The 18,179-nt window shown below is 41.9% G+C and overlaps 2 protein-coding genes across 3 annotated transcripts in view; one reads left to right on the forward strand and one right to left on the reverse strand.

Moving 5' to 3' along the window:
* ZSCAN25 (zinc finger and SCAN domain containing 25) overlaps positions 1-18,179 on the reverse strand; it is a 51,303-nt gene that overhangs the window by 15,281 nt on the left and 17,843 nt on the right. The window lies entirely within an intron of this gene.
* Positions 14,157-15,267, forward strand: LOC132438318 (putative olfactory receptor 1F12P). Its single transcript, XM_060032401.1, is given in 3 exon segments — positions 14,157-14,178; positions 14,181-14,764; positions 14,766-15,267. Coding segments are annotated over 3 exon segments (945 nt in total). The 3' UTR covers positions 15,105-15,267.

The raw sequence follows: 18,179 nt of genomic DNA on the forward strand, positions 1-18,179 counted from the left end.
ACCATACAAAAATATATAGATCTACAGTAAAGGTAAATATATGGACAAATATAAATACCTGTGTTATTGTAACTTTGATTTCTAACTCCACTTTTTATTCTACTATAGAATTTAGAAGACAAATGCATAAAAAATAATTATACCTCTATATTAATGGGTATACAACATATAAAGATATAATTTATGACATCAATAACATAAAGTGGGAAGGTGCAGAGCTGTGAAGAGGTAGAGTTTTATGTAAGTGAATTTGAAAATAGGTTGTTATGGGACTTCCCTGGTGGCACAGTGGTTAAGAATCCACCTGCCCTCAATATCAAAAAAACAAACAACCCAATGCAAAATGGGCAGAAGACCTAAATAGACATCTCTCCAAAGAAGATATACAGATTGCCAACAAACACCTGAAAGGATGTTCAACATCACTAATAATTAGAGAAATGCAAGTCAAAACTACAATGAGGTATCACCTCACACCAGTCAGAATGGCCATCATCAGAAAATCTACAAAAATAAATGCTGGAGAGGGTGTGGAGAAAAGGGAACACTCTTGCACTGTTAGTGTGAATGTAAATTGATACAACCACTATGGAGAACAGTATGGAGGTTCCTTAAAAAACTAAAAATAGAACTACCATATGACTCAGTAATCCCACTACTGGGCATATACACTGAGAAAACCATAATTCAAAAAGAGTCATGTACCATAATGTTCATTGCGGCACTATTTACAATAACGAGGACATGGAATCAACCTAAGTGTCCATCGACAGATGAATGGATAAAGAAGATGTGGCACATATATACAACGGAGTATTACTCAGCCATAAAAAGAAATGAAATTGAGTTATTTGTAGTAAGGCGGATAGACCTAGAGTCTGTCATACAGAGTGAAGTAAATCAACCTAGGGGCAGGACAGGAATAAAGATGCATATGTAGAGAATGGACTTGAGGACACGGGGAGGGGGAAGGGTAAGCTGGGATGAAGTGAGAGAGTGGCATTGACATATGTACACTACCAAATGTAAAACAGATAGCTAGTGGGAAGCAGCTGCATAGAACAGGGAGATCAGCTCGCTGCTTTGTGACCACCTAGAGGGGTGGGATAGGGAGGGTGGGAGGGAGACGCAAGAGGGAGGGGATATGGGGATATATGTATACATATAGCTGATTCATTTTGTTATACAGCAGAAACTAACACAACACTGTAAAGCAATTATACTCCAATAAAGATGTTAAAAAAAAATAAAGAATCCACCTGCAAATGCAGGGGACACGGGTTCAGGAAGATCCCACATGCCATGGAGCAACTAAACCCATGCACCACAACTACTGAGCCTGCACTCTACAGCCCGTGAGCCACACCACTGAGCCCACATACCGCAACTACCGAAGGCCACGCGCCTAGGGTCTGTGCTCTGCAACAAGAGAAGCCACCACAATGAGAAACCCACGCACTGTAACAAAGAGTAGCCCCTGCTTGCCACAACTAGAGAAAGCACGTGCGCAGCAACGAAGACCCAACAAAGCCAAAAATAAAATAAATAAATAAATATTTTAAAAACAGGTTGTTATAATTTTAGGATGTTTTATGTAACCCCCATGGTAACCACAAAGAAAATATCTATAGAATACACACAATAGGAATAAGAAGGAAATCAAAACATGTCACTACAAAAAAAATCAACCAAACACAAAGGAAGGCAGTAAGGGAGGAAATGAGGGTCCAAAAAAGCTATAAGACATACAGAAGACAAATATCAGAATGGTAATAGCAAGTCCTTCTCTATTAGTAATTACTTTAAATATAAATATAAATGGATTAAACTACCCAATCAAAAGACAGAGATTGTCAGAATGGGTAAAACAAACAGAATCCAATGATACTGTGTCTATAAGAGATTTGTTTTAGATCTAATGACATACATGGGTTGAAAGTGAAAGGTTAGAAAAAGATATTCAGTGTAAATTATAACCAAAAGAGAGTAGGGATGGCTATTCTAATATCAGACAAAGTAGACTCTAATTCAAAAACTGCAGGCTCCCACAGATATCTCAGTGGAGGGTCACATAGTGTTCATCAGCATGGATCCCAATGACCTGCTTTGCAGAGGACACAGGTAGCCTTTGCGACTACAGACTACTTGAAGAGGGAGACACCACTCCACACCCCTCCCAAGAAGGAGTTGCTGTTGCACCACTTCAGGATGAGGGCTGTCAGCCCTCCTTAACCTTGTGAATGTCCCAGGCCCCAGAGCCATGGCTGCTCTGCCTGCACCCACACTTCAGACCCTGACTCCATTACCACTCTGCATGCACAGAGTAGCTGAATGGATTAAAAAATAAGACCCCTCCCATGAGCTATGGCTGCTGGGCCTGCACGTCCGGAGCCTGTGCTCCGTGACGGGAGGGGCCCCGGCAGTGAGAGTCCCGTGTACCGCAAAATAAATAAATAAATAAATAAGACCCAATTCTGTGCTGCTGATATGAGACTCACTTTAGCTTTAACGACACCCATAGGCTGAAAGTAAAGGAATAGAAAAAATATATTCCATGCAAATGGAAACCAAAAAAGAGCAAAGGAGTTATACTTGCATCAGACAAAATAGACTTTAAGTCAAAAACTGTAATAAGAGACAAAAAAGGTCATTATATAATGATAAAGGGGTCATTTACTCAAGAAGATCTAACAAGTGTAAATATACATGCACCCAACCTTGGATTACCTATATATATTAAACAAATATTAACATATCTGAAAGCATATATTGATATATCCCACTTTCAACAATGGGTAGGTCATCCAAACAGAAAATCAATATGGAAGTATTGAACTTGAATTACATTTTAGACCAAATAGACCTAGCAGACATATACAGAACATTCCGTCCAACAGCAGTAGAACAGACATTCTTCTCAAGTGCACACAAGACATTCTCCAGAATAGATCATGTGTTAGGCCACAAAAAAAGTATTAACCAATATAAGAAGACTGAAGTTATATCAAGCAACTTTTGTGACCACAATGGCATGTAACTAGAAATCAATAACAGGAGGAAACTTGGAAAATTCACTAATATGTGGAAATTAAATGAAACATTCCTGAGAGTAGCATTGACATATATACACCACCGAATGTAAAATAGTTGGCTGGTGGGAAGCAGCAGCATAGCACAGGGAGATCAGCTTGGTGCTTTGCAATGACCTAGAGGGGTGGGATAGGGAGGGTGGGAGGGAGGCTCCAAAGGGAGGGGATATGGGGACATGTGTATGCATATGGATGATTCGCTTTGCTGTGCAACAGAAACTAACACAGTATTGTGAAGCAATTATATTCCAATAAAGATCTATTTTAAAAAATTGGAAGAAGTCAATGACACATTTCTGAACAATCAATGGGTCAAAGAAGAAATCATAGGGAAATCAAAAAATACCTTGAGACCAACGTAAATGGAAATACAACATACCAAAACTTAGGGGATGCAGCAAAAGCAATTCTAAGACAGAAGTTTATAGCAGTAAATGCTTACATTAAAAAGAAAAAAGAACAATCTCAAAAAAACAACCTAAATTTACACCTCAAGGAACTAGAAAAATAACAAGCTAAGCCCAAAGTTAGGAGAAGGAAGTAAAGAACAAAGACCGTAGCAGAAATAAATTAAATAGGGACTAAGAGGACAATAGAGAAAAATCAATAAAACTGATTTTTTGAAAAAATAAAATTGACAAATCTTTAGCAAGACTAAGAAAACGAAAGAAAAGAAATAAATAAAATCAGAAATGAAAGAGGAGACATCACAACTGACACTGCAGAAATGCACAGGTTCATAAGAGACTACTATGAACAGCTGTACATCAAAAACTTGGCTAACCTAGAAGAAATGGATAAACTCCTGGAAACATACAACCTACCAAGACTGAATTATGAAGAAACTGAAAGTCTGAACAGACCTATTACTAGTAAAGAGATTGAATCAGTAATCAAAAATATCTCAGAAAAGAAAACTCCAGGACCAGATGGCTTCATGGTGAACTCCACCAAACATTTTTAAAACTTAATGCCAATCTTTCTCAAACTCTTCCAAAAAATCAAAGAGGAAGGAAGACTTCCAAACTCACTTTTATGATACCAGCATTACCCTGATACCAAAGCCATGCAAAGACACTACAAGAAAGAAAACTATAGACCAATACACCTAATGAATATTGATGCAAAAATTCTCAACAAAATACTAGCAAACAGAATTCAAAAGAACATTATAAGGCTCATACACCATGACCAAGTAGGATTTATTCCTGGAATGTAACGATGGTTCAACACACAAAAGTCAATCAGTGTAATAAAACATATTAACAGAATTAAGGGGGAAAAAATCACTTAATCATCTCAATTGATACAGAAGAATTATTTTACAAAATTCAACATCCTTTCATGATAAAAACACTTAACAAATTAGAAATAGAAGGAAACTACCTCAACGTAATAAAGGCCATATATGAAAAGCTCACAGCTAACATCATACTTAATGGTCAAGAGTTAAATGCTTTACCTCTAAGAAACAAGACAAGGGCCTTCACCACTTCTGTTCAACATAATACTAGAAATCCAAGCCAGAACAATTAGTCAAGAAAAATAAATAAAAGGCATCCAAATCGGAAAGAAAGAAGTAAAATTATCTCTGTTCACAGATGAAAGGATCTTATATGTTGTAAACCCTAAAGATTCCACACACACAAAATGTTAAAACTAATAAACAAATTCGGCAAAGATGCAGGATATAAAATCAACATACGAGGACTCCCCTGGTGGCACAGTGGTTAAGAATCCTCCTGTCAATGCAGGGGACACAGGTCCGAGCCCTGGTCTGGGAAGATCCCACATGCCGCAGAGCAACTAAGCCCACAACTACTGAACCTGCGCTCTAGAGCCTGTGAGCCACAACTACTGAGACTGCATGCCACAACTACTGAAGATCTCACACCTAGAGCCCATGCTCCACAACAAGAGAAGCCACTGCAATGAGAAGCCCTCACACCATAATGAAGAGTAGCCCCTGCTCGCTGAAACTAGAAAAAGCCCACACCCATGCAGAGCAACAAAGACCCAATACAGCCAAAAATAAATAAATAAATATATTTTTAAAATTACAAAATACAAAAATCAGTTGTGTTTCTATACATTAACAATGAAGAGTATGAAAAGGAAATCTTAAAAACAAGTCCATTTACAATAGCAGCCAAAAGAATAAAATACTTAGAATTAAATTTAACCAAGGAGGCAGAAGACCTGTACCCTGAAAGCTATAAAAATTTGCTGAAAGAAATTAAAGACACCAATAAATGGAAAGACACCCCATGGTCATGAATGGAAGAATTAATGTTGTTAAGATGTCAATACTACCCAAAGCAATCTACAGGTTTAATTTAATCTATCAAATTCCAAACAGCAGGGTTTTTTCCCTAGAAATAGAAAAACCCATCCTTAAATTCATATGGAATTTCAAGGGACCCTGAGTAGACAAAACAATCTTGAAGAACAAAGTTGGAGGTCTCACACTTCCAGATTTTGAAACTTACTACAAAGCTACAGTAATCAAAACAGTGTGGTACTGGTATAAAGACAGACATATAGACTAATGGAACAGAATAGAGAGCCCAGAGGTAAACCCTCATAAAAATGGCTAGGTGATTTTTGACAATAGTGCCAAGACCATTCAGTGGGGAAATAACAGTCTTTTCAACAAATGGTGCTGGGAAATGCAAATAGCCACATGCAAAAGAATGAAGTGGGACCCTTACCTTATACCACATACAAAAATGAACTAAAAATGGATAAAAGCCCTAAATGTAATATCTAAAACTATAAAACACTTAGAAGAAAACATAAGGGTAAAACTTCATAACATTGGATTTGGGAATAATTTCTTGGATATGACACCAAAAGCACAGAAAACAAAAGAAAAAATAGATAATCTTGATCATCAAAATTAAAAGTATCTGTGCATCAAAGGACACAATTAACAGAGTGAAAAAGCAACCTATGAAATGGGAGAAAATATTACATATCATATATCTTATAAGGGGTTAATATCCAGAATACATAAAGAACTCCTACTACTTAACAACAAAGAAAAAAATTTGATTTAAAAATTGGAAAAGGATTTGAATGGATATTTCTCCAAATATATACAAATGGCTAAGCCATTTGTTTATTCAAATATGAAAAAAATCTTCAACAGCACTAATCATTAAGGAAGTACAAATCAAAACCACAGTAAGGTACCACCTTGCACTCATTAGGATGGCTACTATTACATATATATCTATTTTATATATATATATGTATACACACACACACAAGCATACCTCAGCGATATTACACAGCATGTTTGCTATCAGAGCACCAAAATAAAGCAAGTCACACAAATTTTTTGGTTTCCCAGTGTACATAAGAGTTATTTTACACTATACTATATTCTATTAAGTAAGCAATAGCATTGTTTATTCATATATATACATACATATATATATATATCACTTTGCTGTATACCTGAAACTAACACAACATTGTAAATCAACTATACTTCAACTTAAAAAAAATCACAATTTTTAATAAATGACCATCAACATGAACATTGGAGTTCTGATCTGATTGAATAAACAAGATGAGTTCCCTGGACTGAAGATTAAAAGAAACTATTAAGATATCCCCTGTAGACAAAAGTTACAAATTAAAGCAATAACTTTCCAGTAGAAAAACCCTAAGGAGATGATGTGGAGCCCAGGAGAACTGGGCCCAGCCAGACCCAAGGTAATCACTGCACATTTATTTTCAACACTGCCCATTGGGTACTGCTCCCTAGAGGCCACAAGTAGCTCTGCAAATAATCCAAGTGTGAGGCCCACACACCTCTCTGAGGCCCAAGAATCAGGGACTGGAGCCTCCTTGCTCACCCTGCATTCCAGGCACAGATGCACTCCTCACCCTGCTTTCCATGGGGCCAGAGGTTGTGTCTCTGGCTGTAGGCTGCTTCTGAGCTGTCTGCCCCTCCTTAGGAAGAGAAGCAAGTCAGGAGGAGGCCGATTCCTTGGGTGGGGAAGAAATCAGAAGATTTCTTGGCAGAAATCAGGAGAACTGGACAGGACAGTGCCAGCGTAGGGACGAGAGGAGACACTCCTCTCCCAATGCCCCCAAAACATATAAGCACAAAGGCCTCTCCTCCACTTCTCAAAGATAGGCAGGACCAGAGACCAGCCCGGGACCTTGGAAACCAGCTAGGACTCCAACCTCATCACTTTATAGAGAAGAAATCAGAGCACAAACTTCCTAATATCACACAGGATTCAATTCCTGGACAACCTCACTCAGCCCCTGCCCTCATTCCCGACTATGGAGGCCTATCCAGTAATTCCACCCACTTCTAATGCTTATCCCTGGTAGATACAATTGATAATGTTTGCTGACATTAAGACCGGCTCAAAAGCAGAGCAAGTGACTGCCCACCATGGCCTATTTCACATCACGTTGAATGTAAGCAACTTGGCAAGGAAAGAACTAGTGGAAATTAAACCTCAAACTGTTCCCATTACCCTCCAAATTAACATCTTATTTTTGTTGGCGGATGTACATTCTGAAATAGATGTCATCTGTATGTACATGCTATCTTATGTTCTGCTTTCAAAGTCTGTATCATAGACAAATAGCCACATATTGACACATTCTTTTGTTTTGTTTGTTTTGTGGTACGCGGGCCTCTCACTGCTGCGGCCTCTCCCGTTGCGGAGCACAGGCTCCGGACGCGCAGGCTCAGCGGCCATGGCCCACGGGCCCAGCCACTCCGCGGCACGCGGGATCCTCCTGGACCGGGGCACGAACCCGTGTCCCCTGCATTGGCAGGGGAGCGGACTCTCAACCACTGCGCCACCAGGGAAGCCCAGCATTCTTTTGTTTTTAATATCTGTATAGTATTCCACTGCATTGATAAATCATAGCTGCAAAGCTATTCTCTTACTATTTTGAGCATTTGGTTGTTCCAATTTTTTTTTAATTTAGGAAGGAATAATGTTTCAACAAATATCTGAACAAATTACCTTATTTTTCCATAGGATTCGTTTCCTGCTGTACAGTCCCTAATGTAAAATTCCTACATTTATTACATTTACTTAACTTGTAAACCTCTGTAAGTTAGATAATAGTACCTATCTGTTGAGTCTGGGGTAGAATTTAAAAGCTAATATTTAAGCACTTAGTACAGTGCCTTCTGTAGAGTATATATTTATTATTAATTTATTACTACTAATAAAATATCTATATACTTACTTGGAAAGCATGATCACCTAAATATACCTAAACCTTTCAATTAAAATCTATTTATATCATATATATACCTTTATCCATTACAACTTTCTTTGAACAAATATTTCATTTTTAAGTTGAATTAAAATCCAAATAATCTATTTTATCATTAGTGGGATTTTTCAGTGCTTTTTTTGTGGTTTTATTATTGATATATCAGTAACCAATTTACTGATTTTTGTGTGACATTATAGCCTACAACTTTACTCAACTAACTTTATTTTTAGCAATGACTTCATTTCTATTAAGACTTTAGTTATAAGAGATATTGTGTAAAAAAGTTATGTTTTTATCTCTTTAAGATAACCATCACCAGCATTTCTAGTGAAATATTATATAAGGAATAATAACAGAGAACATCCATTTCTTGTTCTTTTGCGGGAAAAGGTTTAAGTCTTCAGTAAACAAGATGTTGAATCTTGTTTTTAAATACACAGCTTATTATATTAAGACAAAACTCTCCTAATGTTTTCAGAGTTTTAATCTATAAGGCAAATGATACATTTATCTGGATGCTTTATCCAGGTCTAATTACATTATTTTTATATTTTGTTCATGGTGAACGAGGTTACTGGATTTCCTTGAGTTTAACAGTTAATTCTTTTAATGTGTTATTTTCTTTGCAGATATTTTACTTGGGGCATTTATATCTATATCTATGATCAAAATTGATCTAAAATATTCCTTTCATTGTCTTTGTTTACCTTGAGTTTAAAATATTTGCCTCTAAAAGTGAATTGAATAATAATTGTAATAGTAATAGCCTGGTTAACTGCTTACTATGTGCAATGCACTGTCCTATACAAGTTATGGGAATTTTCTCATTTAATCCTCACAACAGCCCCTTTAAGCAAATATTATTACTCTATCCATTTTACAGATTATTAATATGCTATAATTTTCTATATTTTAAATTTTTTTATTACTGAATGAATTATTGGTTCTTAGAAGATTTTGAAGACATTGGAATCAGATGCCCCTTTAGAAACTATTTAATAACTTTATGTTTCTTTCTCTATTATCATTATATTTATGTTCTCTAATTCATTTTTGCATCTTTGGGGATATTTCATACATTTGTAAGTAGCCATCTATTTTTCATTTGATAAGATGTAATAGCCCACAACTGAAAAGAATATTCAACTTAAATATAAATCTTTTGTATTAAGTATGTTTTCCAAATCCTGACTTCATTTTAATTCTCATTATCAAAATTGATATTGTTTATCAATTGTTTTTCAAATAATCAATTATCAGATTTCTGCTTTAATTATTTTCTTCTATGTGGTTTGTTTCCATTTTTTGTTTTATTATCTATATTTTGCTAGCACCTTTAATTTGTTGTTTCCCCCTCTAAATTATTTAAACAGAGTTAATTATGGCTCAATGATTGGAGAAAATTAAACATGAGAACCTCGAAGTCAAAGACAAGCATTTTTCTCCACCTCTTGGGCTTTCATAAAATAGGTCCAGCGTTCAGGCTGACACAAACCCCAGAGCTGCAGTGGTCACCAGAGAGAGATGCAACTGCCGATGACGCAAGAAAACAAAGTCAACCCATGTGCTGGCTGCCCAAGGATCAGGAACAGAAATGAAACCTGAACAAACAGGTGTCCAAGTCCAGGCATGTATGGGTTAGTGCAGTGTTGCCCACAGTGTGAAGCCCGTACCTACAGGGGTCTGAAAGTTGGCATTAGGTGGTTTACAGAGATGGAGACAAATAGCACCAAACAGCCTGGTGAGAAAGTGATTCCCTTTTGAGTTCTTTCTACTTCTCCTCCAACCCTTCTGATCACCTCTCAGAAAAACACTCAGGTTGGTGCTATTTCCCTAACTCCACTCTACAACTTTGCATTCTCCTTTTTTAACCAAGTAAACGTGGGTTTCAGACTCAGAACTCTCTGCAGGTAATGGTACTGGCTAAAATTCAATAAGCGATACTGCTTTCTTATGTTATAATGGTGTACAAACTTTCTTTTCTAATAAATGAATTTCAATTAACAAAATTAGTGAATTAAATAACTATTAAGGAAACAAAAATACAGGTGATAAGTAAATATGATTGACATTTGGAAGACACTAGGTTGATATCAGGTGAAGGAGGACTATCTTTAAGGTCTCACCCAATCTCAAAGGCATGAGGTCACAAAGGGGGACGTTAAGAACAGCTACCCATTCGTTCAACAACACTGATGTCTCCTATAGTCCAGACACGGTCCTAGAAACTGGGAATATGGTAATACATAAAAATAAAGTTCCTGTTCTCATTCTCATGAGCTTATATTCTAGAGAAACACAGTGATGATAGATAGATAGATAGATAGATAATAGATGATTAGATAGATAATACAGATGATAAGAGAGAGAGATGGTGCTGAGAATAAAAACAAAGCAAAAATAAGAAAGAAGACAGATTCAGGGGTACTATTTTAGATAGCTGGTGGGGGAACCCTGAACAGAGGTGACATTTTAGCAGAAATCAAACTAAAGTAAATCACAATGGAACAGAATTCTCGGCAGTGGGATAACAAGTACAAAGACCCTAATGTAGGAACGTGCTTGATGTGTCCAGGTAGAGTGAGGAGGCCATCGTGGCTGGCCTGCCAAAAGTGAGGGACAATAAAGGAGGTGAGATCAGGGAGAGGGCAGAGGCCCAGGTCATGCGTAGCCCTGTGGGATTTGGCAAGAACTCTAGGTTTCGTTCTGAGTGAGATGGGAAGCCACTGGAGGATTCTGAGCAGAGAAGTAACATAATCTGACTTACATTTCTTAACATTCAACCCTGGATGCTGTGTAGAAACAGACTGCTGAGGCTTTAGGGAGCCCGGTTAAGAGACGATTGTAGGGCTTCCCTGGTGGCACAGTGGTTAAGAACCCGCCTGCCAATGCAGGGGACACGGGTTCGAGCCCTGGTCAGGGAAGATCCCACATGCCGCGGAGCAACTAAGCCCGTGTGCCACAACTACTGAGCCTGCGCTCTAGAGCCCACAAGGCCATAACTACTGAGCCCGCGAGCCACAACTACTGAAGCCAGTGCATCTAGAGCCCATGCTCCACAACAAGAGAAGACACCGCAATGAGAAGCCCTCGCACCACAACGGAGAGTAGCCCCCGCTCGCTGCAACTAGAGGAAGCCCGTGCGCAGCAACGAAGACCCAATGCAGCCAAAGATAAAAATAAATAAAATATAAATAAATTTTTAAAAAATAAAGAAATAAGTAATGAAATCACTTTACATATTTAAAAAAAGAAGAAGGGGAAAGTGACCAGCAGTGCTGGCTCCAGCTTGTTGGGTTTCTGTTGGGTTTCGGGAGATGGAGCCTGAGTAGACGAGCAATGGTGGCCTTAAGGAGGGAAGTTCCAGGAACTGGTGGGGAGGCCTGAAAAGGGGGCTACGTGAGAGAACAGGAAGGGGGAACTGGAGAATGAGTACTGACCACATTTTGAGGACTTTTGCGGAAAAGGGGAGTAGACGAATGAGCTGATGGCCGGAGGGGAATGTGAGGTCAAGGGTGGGTTTTTCAAACTGGGGGATGTCTGCATGCTGACAGGAATGGTCCAGATGCTATGGGGGTGGTGATCCTTTCTGTTTGAAGTTAGACGTTTTGAGCTTTGGTGTTCTTAAAATAGGAGCACTAGGAAAGACTATCTTCCTAACCAGTGGGACATAGTCACGAGGAAATTATCTTCTCCCATACCTCTGGGGAAGTGGGAGGATGGGAAGGAAAAGAGAGGATGGAGACACCCTGGTTCAAAAGGAACATTAGTCAAGAAAGGGACAGAGCTTTTGTCGCTGCACCACGCGTGTCAGTCGCGGCACCTATGCTGCAGCCACACGAACAAGCCCTCTCTCCCTAGTACAGGCGACCCTCTTCCACCATGTCCCTGCCCTATCCAACCTGCTCCCCTCCTCCTGCCCCTGTGCTGGTCACTGCAGGATTCCCTGATCCATTTACACTGATGCCCCAAGTTTAAGTTTACCCCGTAGTATTTCCTTGGTCTTTTTGAGAAAATCAAAGTACTGCTTTGAAATCAGACCAACCTGGAATCAAATCCTGATGTCTTCCGGGGAAATTATTCAAACCCTCTAGGTGTCAGTTTACTCATCTGTAAGATAAGAATAATAACACCTGCCTTATACACGTTGTGAGGATTAAATACGTGCGCATACATGCACACGCCTAGTCCTGTATATGACACGCAGTAGGTGCTCAATGTCAGCTCCCTAGGCTAAGGAGTTACCTTTCCATTTGACTAGAAGCTTCTGGGGAACAAGAACCATTTCCTTCACTGTTTTCTCATCTCTCACATCACCCAGTTTTAGAGCTGTTTTAATCAGTACTGATCAAATGAGGATTTAACCCATATTAAATACATGTTTCCCTTCATTCTTACTTTTCACCAAACAGATTTCTCTTAGCCTCCTGCATTTATATCTTACGGTTGTCCTTTACCAAAGATTCTTGCCTTTGGGTCACCAAATACTCAAATTCTTTAAAAGAAAATCACATCAGTAAAACATTCATTCAAAACGAGCCATTTATTTTCCATACTAAGGCATAGCTCAACAGAGGCCAAGAGCTCAGCTGGGTCCTGCTGCAGAGCTGAGATCTCCATCCCTGCTGTACGCTGCCCAGTTGAGCTGGTAAGCTCCTTTGCTCCAAGCAAAATGGCGGCACAGACAAAGCCTCCCAAGACCGTTTACCCCTTTCACTGCCTGCCCAGTTCCCAGGTGGGCCATACCGATTCCCATAGCTTTTCCAGACTGATTTCCCCCGTCAGCTGTTCCCCATCCCCAAGCAGCACAGTAACTCCAGCTGCTTCTTTCTCCCCCTCCCTCTTGATGATTTACATTCTATAGGACCCAAATCCCAACTAACTATGTCTTGTGAAGCACTGAAAAATCATTTCTATCTAGTGAAACTTCAGCTGAGCTCGCACTGAACTGTTACGAACTCCAACTTTGAGGGATCCCTATGCTGCCCTGCTGCCCACTCTGTTACTCTGGGCAACGTTACACCTTCAGTTTCTCTTTGTAATCTGCAGGGGCAACTCTTTCCCTCCAGGGGTGAGGCCCTTCCTGGGTCAGCCCCAGCAGAAGGGTTGGCTGAGCTGTCCCCGTCAGCAGGCTCTTCTGTCCAGGTTTGCTCTGGCCAACTCCATCCCACAGCACCATCACCAGGACCAACGTGGCCCAGAGTCGGTGACGAGTGGCAGCCGGAGCATCTTGATCCCTGGGCTCCATGTGGGTGGAAGACCATGGGAGATAAAATACTGGTGGGGAAGGAGGTTTGTGCGGAAGGAGGATGTTTACGAATCTTACCCTCAGGCTCCACGCATGTGCCACGCTGGTTCCAGAATCCTGCACGGCAAGGGCCTTCGGGGGCAATCCTATTGGGAGTAGGAGGGAATTGCATTCCTATAGCTCTTCACTTACAACATCACAACAGAGAAGGAGAGTATGACAGAATTTTGGGGGGCTAAGACACCCTAAGTACCCCCCTTGTTGCCACCACTGGGTACCGGGCCGTACGTCACAAGGCGTCTCCTTGGAGAGACGGCACATGGGGCTTGGTGGGGCCCAGGTGCAGTAGTATTTCGGTGGCAAAATCCTGACTTTGGGATCTGTTGAGGCCACAGGACTCCCTGGCTGATAGGTAGAGAGACTTCTGGGTTTCTACCAAATGAACACAGAGATGTGAGCTGAGGGATTATATGAGGGAAGGAGGGAGGCATGGGCGTCTCCATCTTCTCTAAAGTCTGCTCCTGGTCTGGCTCTCCTAGCAGGACCAGCCAACCATGGAGAGGCGAAACCACACACAAGAGCCTCTGCGTTCATCCTCCTAGGGCTCTCAAGCCAGCTCGAGAGGCAGGAGCTGACCTTCGGGCTCTTCCTTGTCATGTACCTGGTCGGGGCCGCAGGGAACTTGCTCATCATCCTGGCCATTGGCTCAGACTCCCACCTCCACACGCCCAAGGACCTCTTCCTCAGCGACCTCTCCCTGGTAGTTTTCTGCTTCATCTCCGCCACAGTCCCCAAGATGCTGGTGAACATCCAGACACAGACTCAGTCCATTTCCTATGGCTGCTGCCTAGCCCAGATCTACTTCTGCATTTTGCTTGTCAACATGGACAGCTTCCACCTGATGGCCATGGCTTATGACCTCTACACAGCGACCTGCCAGCCCTTGCACTACTCCACGGTGATGAGTATGCCAGTCTGTGCCCTGATGCTGGGGAGCTCCTGGCCCCTCGCCAACTTCCACTCCCTGCTACACACCCTCCTCATGGCCCGGCTGGAGTTCTGTGCCAGCAACGTCATCCCTTACTCCTTCTGTGACCTTGCTCCCCTGATCCAGCTCTCCTGCCCCAACACCCAACTCAGCCAACTCATGATTCTGCTGGAAGGGGGACCTGGCGGTCCTCATCCCCTTCCTTGGCATTCTCGTCTCCTACATCCACATTGTGTCTGCTGTGCTACAGGTGCCATCTGCCCGGGGCAAACCAAAGGCCTTTTCCACCTGTGGCTCCCACCTTGCTGTGGTCATTCTCTTCTATGGGACCATCACAGGGGTCTACCTGAGTCCCTCATCCTCCCACACAGCTGACAAGGATTCTCTGGCTTCAGTAATGTAGATGGTGGTCACCCCCATGCTGAATCCCTTTATCTACTGCCTGAGGAACAAGGACATGAAGGGAGCTCTAAGGAAACTGGTCAACCTGAAGGCTTTATCCCATGGGCTGTGACAGCAGAGCTCTCCTTCAGGGCCTCTGTGCTAGGAAGAGGATGAACCCCAGGGACAGGCTCCACACAGAGAGGGTGGGAGGAGCACAGACCTCATTGTCCTGGGTTGTCACCATGGCCAGGGAAGCCTCTCATTGCTCCATAAGTAATCTGCAAGTCCCAAACTTCTTGGCCCCTGCACTGACTGCCCGGACTACCAAAGGGGAATAAACTCTCCCGTAAAGACAGGACCACATAAACAGGTATAAACTAGCTCTATCTGCAGACCTTCTGGAGGGGGTTCATGTGAAGGGTGAGCTCATAGGAATCTGTGACCTATGCTGACAGCCTGTGCCAAAGAGATGCCCTCTGAGTGCCCCCATGCACCCCACAGAGCCTCAGACCCTTAACCCTCAAGCATCCCAGTTTCCAAACTCCTCCAGTTCCTCCACCACCACCCCACACTCTGGGTTGAACCTAGCTTTGGAGACAGGCTTCACGGTCCTCCTCAAAGCTGTCCCACTCTCGGCCTTGGGCCCTGCCGGGTGGAGCTCCACAGCTCTACCTACTTGTATCAGGAATGCCTATAATGACTGTCGCAGCTGACCACCTACGCAGGCCCCATACTGTCCCACTTATGTGCTTTTCTTAGGAAAGAGAGGTCTGCTGGCCACACGGTAAAGAGAGAAGAGAGGCTAGACTTAGAGCTGGTTCTCTGGGTGTGAAGCACATAAAAGGCATGGGCCACAATAATCCTTATGAAGGTGCTTCTCTACAGGAAGGACCTGGAGAAGGAGACAAAGGGGAAAGGCCTCATGTAACAAGTTTATGGCTGAAGAAGTTGTATGTGGCCTCCTGAGCAACAGGATGATATCCTAGGCTGCAAGGGGTATGGCAGCGCTGGGAGAGCATTACCCAGAAAGTCAGCACAACGGGCATCCAGTCCTGGCCCGTCCGATTACCAGCCATTTGACTCCAGTCCCTCTGAAATTGACCATTCTACCAAACACACCGTGCATTTTTGTCCCTCTCATGCTATTCCAGCCATCCCATTTTGCTCATTTCTATCAAAACTCTCGCTGTCCTTCAAGCTCGCATAAAATACCACGCCCTTCGTGAAGCCACCTCGAGTCTCCCCAGTCAAAAGGAAGTATTTTTTTCTCCTCTGAACTCCATATAATTTGAATTCTATTATAATTTGAATTCTATGATAGCCCCTTTCATGCTCTGCTTTGCATTCTTCCGCTTTGCAGAGTTCACCTCAACTCTACCCCAAACAGGATTGTTGGAGTCGAGTTTAAAGATTTTTTTAATTTTAATGTTTTGATTTAAATTGACAGCAGACATGGAAAAAGAACACTTATGGCCTTTCTCCCCATGATTTTGCCTTAACCAATACTTTTATATTTCCCCAACACCAGACAAGGAAAAAGAGTTTACCGAGCTGGTTGATCAGAGCCCAAGGAGTTCTCTGGTCCATATTTTATGAAGGGCAGTGTGCCCTAAAGGGTCATCATCCAGGCATGAAGCTCCCTTCCTTCCAGTCTGGCCCCCGACTGCTCATCTTCTATCCGTATGTCTGGTTGGAGTCTCCACTTAGGTCCAGTCACTTCTCTCGCTCTCTGTCTCTCTCTCTCCCCACCATGCCTGAGCACACAGGTCCTCAATTCAGATCTGGGGCTGAGAGTGGGAAGCAAGGGAGGCCAAAGCTACTTTTCAGCCCACCTTTTACCAGTGAGCCCATGATGGAGGTTACTGGGTGTAACTCAGATACTAACAGAGTTGTACTTTGGCTCAAAGTTTGCTATTGTTCCTTGAACATATTGTTTCCTTGGGATCCCTCAGGAGTTGGGACTATTGGATTTCAGCTCTCCTGGGTCTCTAATCATAAAACTACAATAATAGCCATAAAATCTCACCTCAAACCCATGAAAATGATGTGAAGAAAAGCTGACGTCAGCATGGAGAAGAGGTCTTCGTATGCATTTACTATAATGGTGAATAATACAATGGTTTGGCCTCAAGGTAAAAAAAAAAAAAGAACAAGAAAAAGATTTTTTAAAAAAAGTTGGGGGGGAGGCAGTGACAAATAAATTTGAAAGACCTTCAACTGACCTTGCTCATCCATGGGTTGTGAGGACACTGCCTGCTCTGATGCCTACTTTTCCAAGGAAGGGCATAGGATAAGATAACCCTTCTCTTACAGCAAACACCATTTCAGCCTGGTTCAAGTCCTGGTCTGGAGGCTGTAAATAAGAAGGAATGACCTGCACACAGGTCAATTATAAAAAGTTCAGAAGCTCAGCCACTCTTATAGACTTGATAACATAAACCCAATCGTGTGAAGATACCAAAATGTTAACTTCTATTTAAAAATAAAATGTTCAGGAAGAAAGGGTAGGGGACTTCCCTAGTGGTCCAGCAGTTAAGACTCCAGCTCTCAATGCAGGGGGCCCGGGTACGATCCCTGGTAGGGGAACTGAGATCCCACAGACCACAACTAAGCCCGCGTGCCGCAATGAAGAGCCCACGCGCCACAAAGAAGACCCAGTGCGGCCAAAATAAATAATAAATTAAAATAAATTTTTTCAAAAAAGAAGGGGAAAAAATAATTCCATTATCTACGTTTTTAAAATAGTTTGTTTTTGTTTTTGTTCTTGCGGCACACTGGCCTCTCCCTGTTGTGGCCTCTCCCGTTGCGGAGCACAGGCTCCGGACGCGCAGGCTCAGCAGCCATGGCTCACGGGCCCAGCCGCTCCACGGCATGTGGGATCCTCCCGGACCGGAGCACAAACCCGTGTCCCCTGCATCGGCAGGTGGACTCTCAACCACTGCGCCACCAGGGAAGCCCCCCCAGTTACATTTTAAACAAGTTCCCCAGGTGATTTTGATGTAAGTGGTCTTCAGATAACACTGAGAATCTCTGTTGAAAAGCATTGTTAAAAGATAAACTGAGGCATAGTAAAAATTTTAAGAGTTTATCTGAGCAAAAATCATTCCAGCCACAGGATGTAGGGGCAAGACATTCACAGAGAAGACAAGAAGGCAAAGGGAGGAAATTATTTGAGTGGCTATAGCTTAGGCTGCCTTATACAGGA

Source organism: Delphinus delphis, chromosome 15 (assembly GCF_949987515.2).
Source record: "Delphinus delphis chromosome 15, mDelDel1.2, whole genome shotgun sequence".
Lineage (NCBI taxonomy): Eukaryota > Metazoa > Chordata > Mammalia > Artiodactyla > Delphinidae > Delphinus > Delphinus delphis.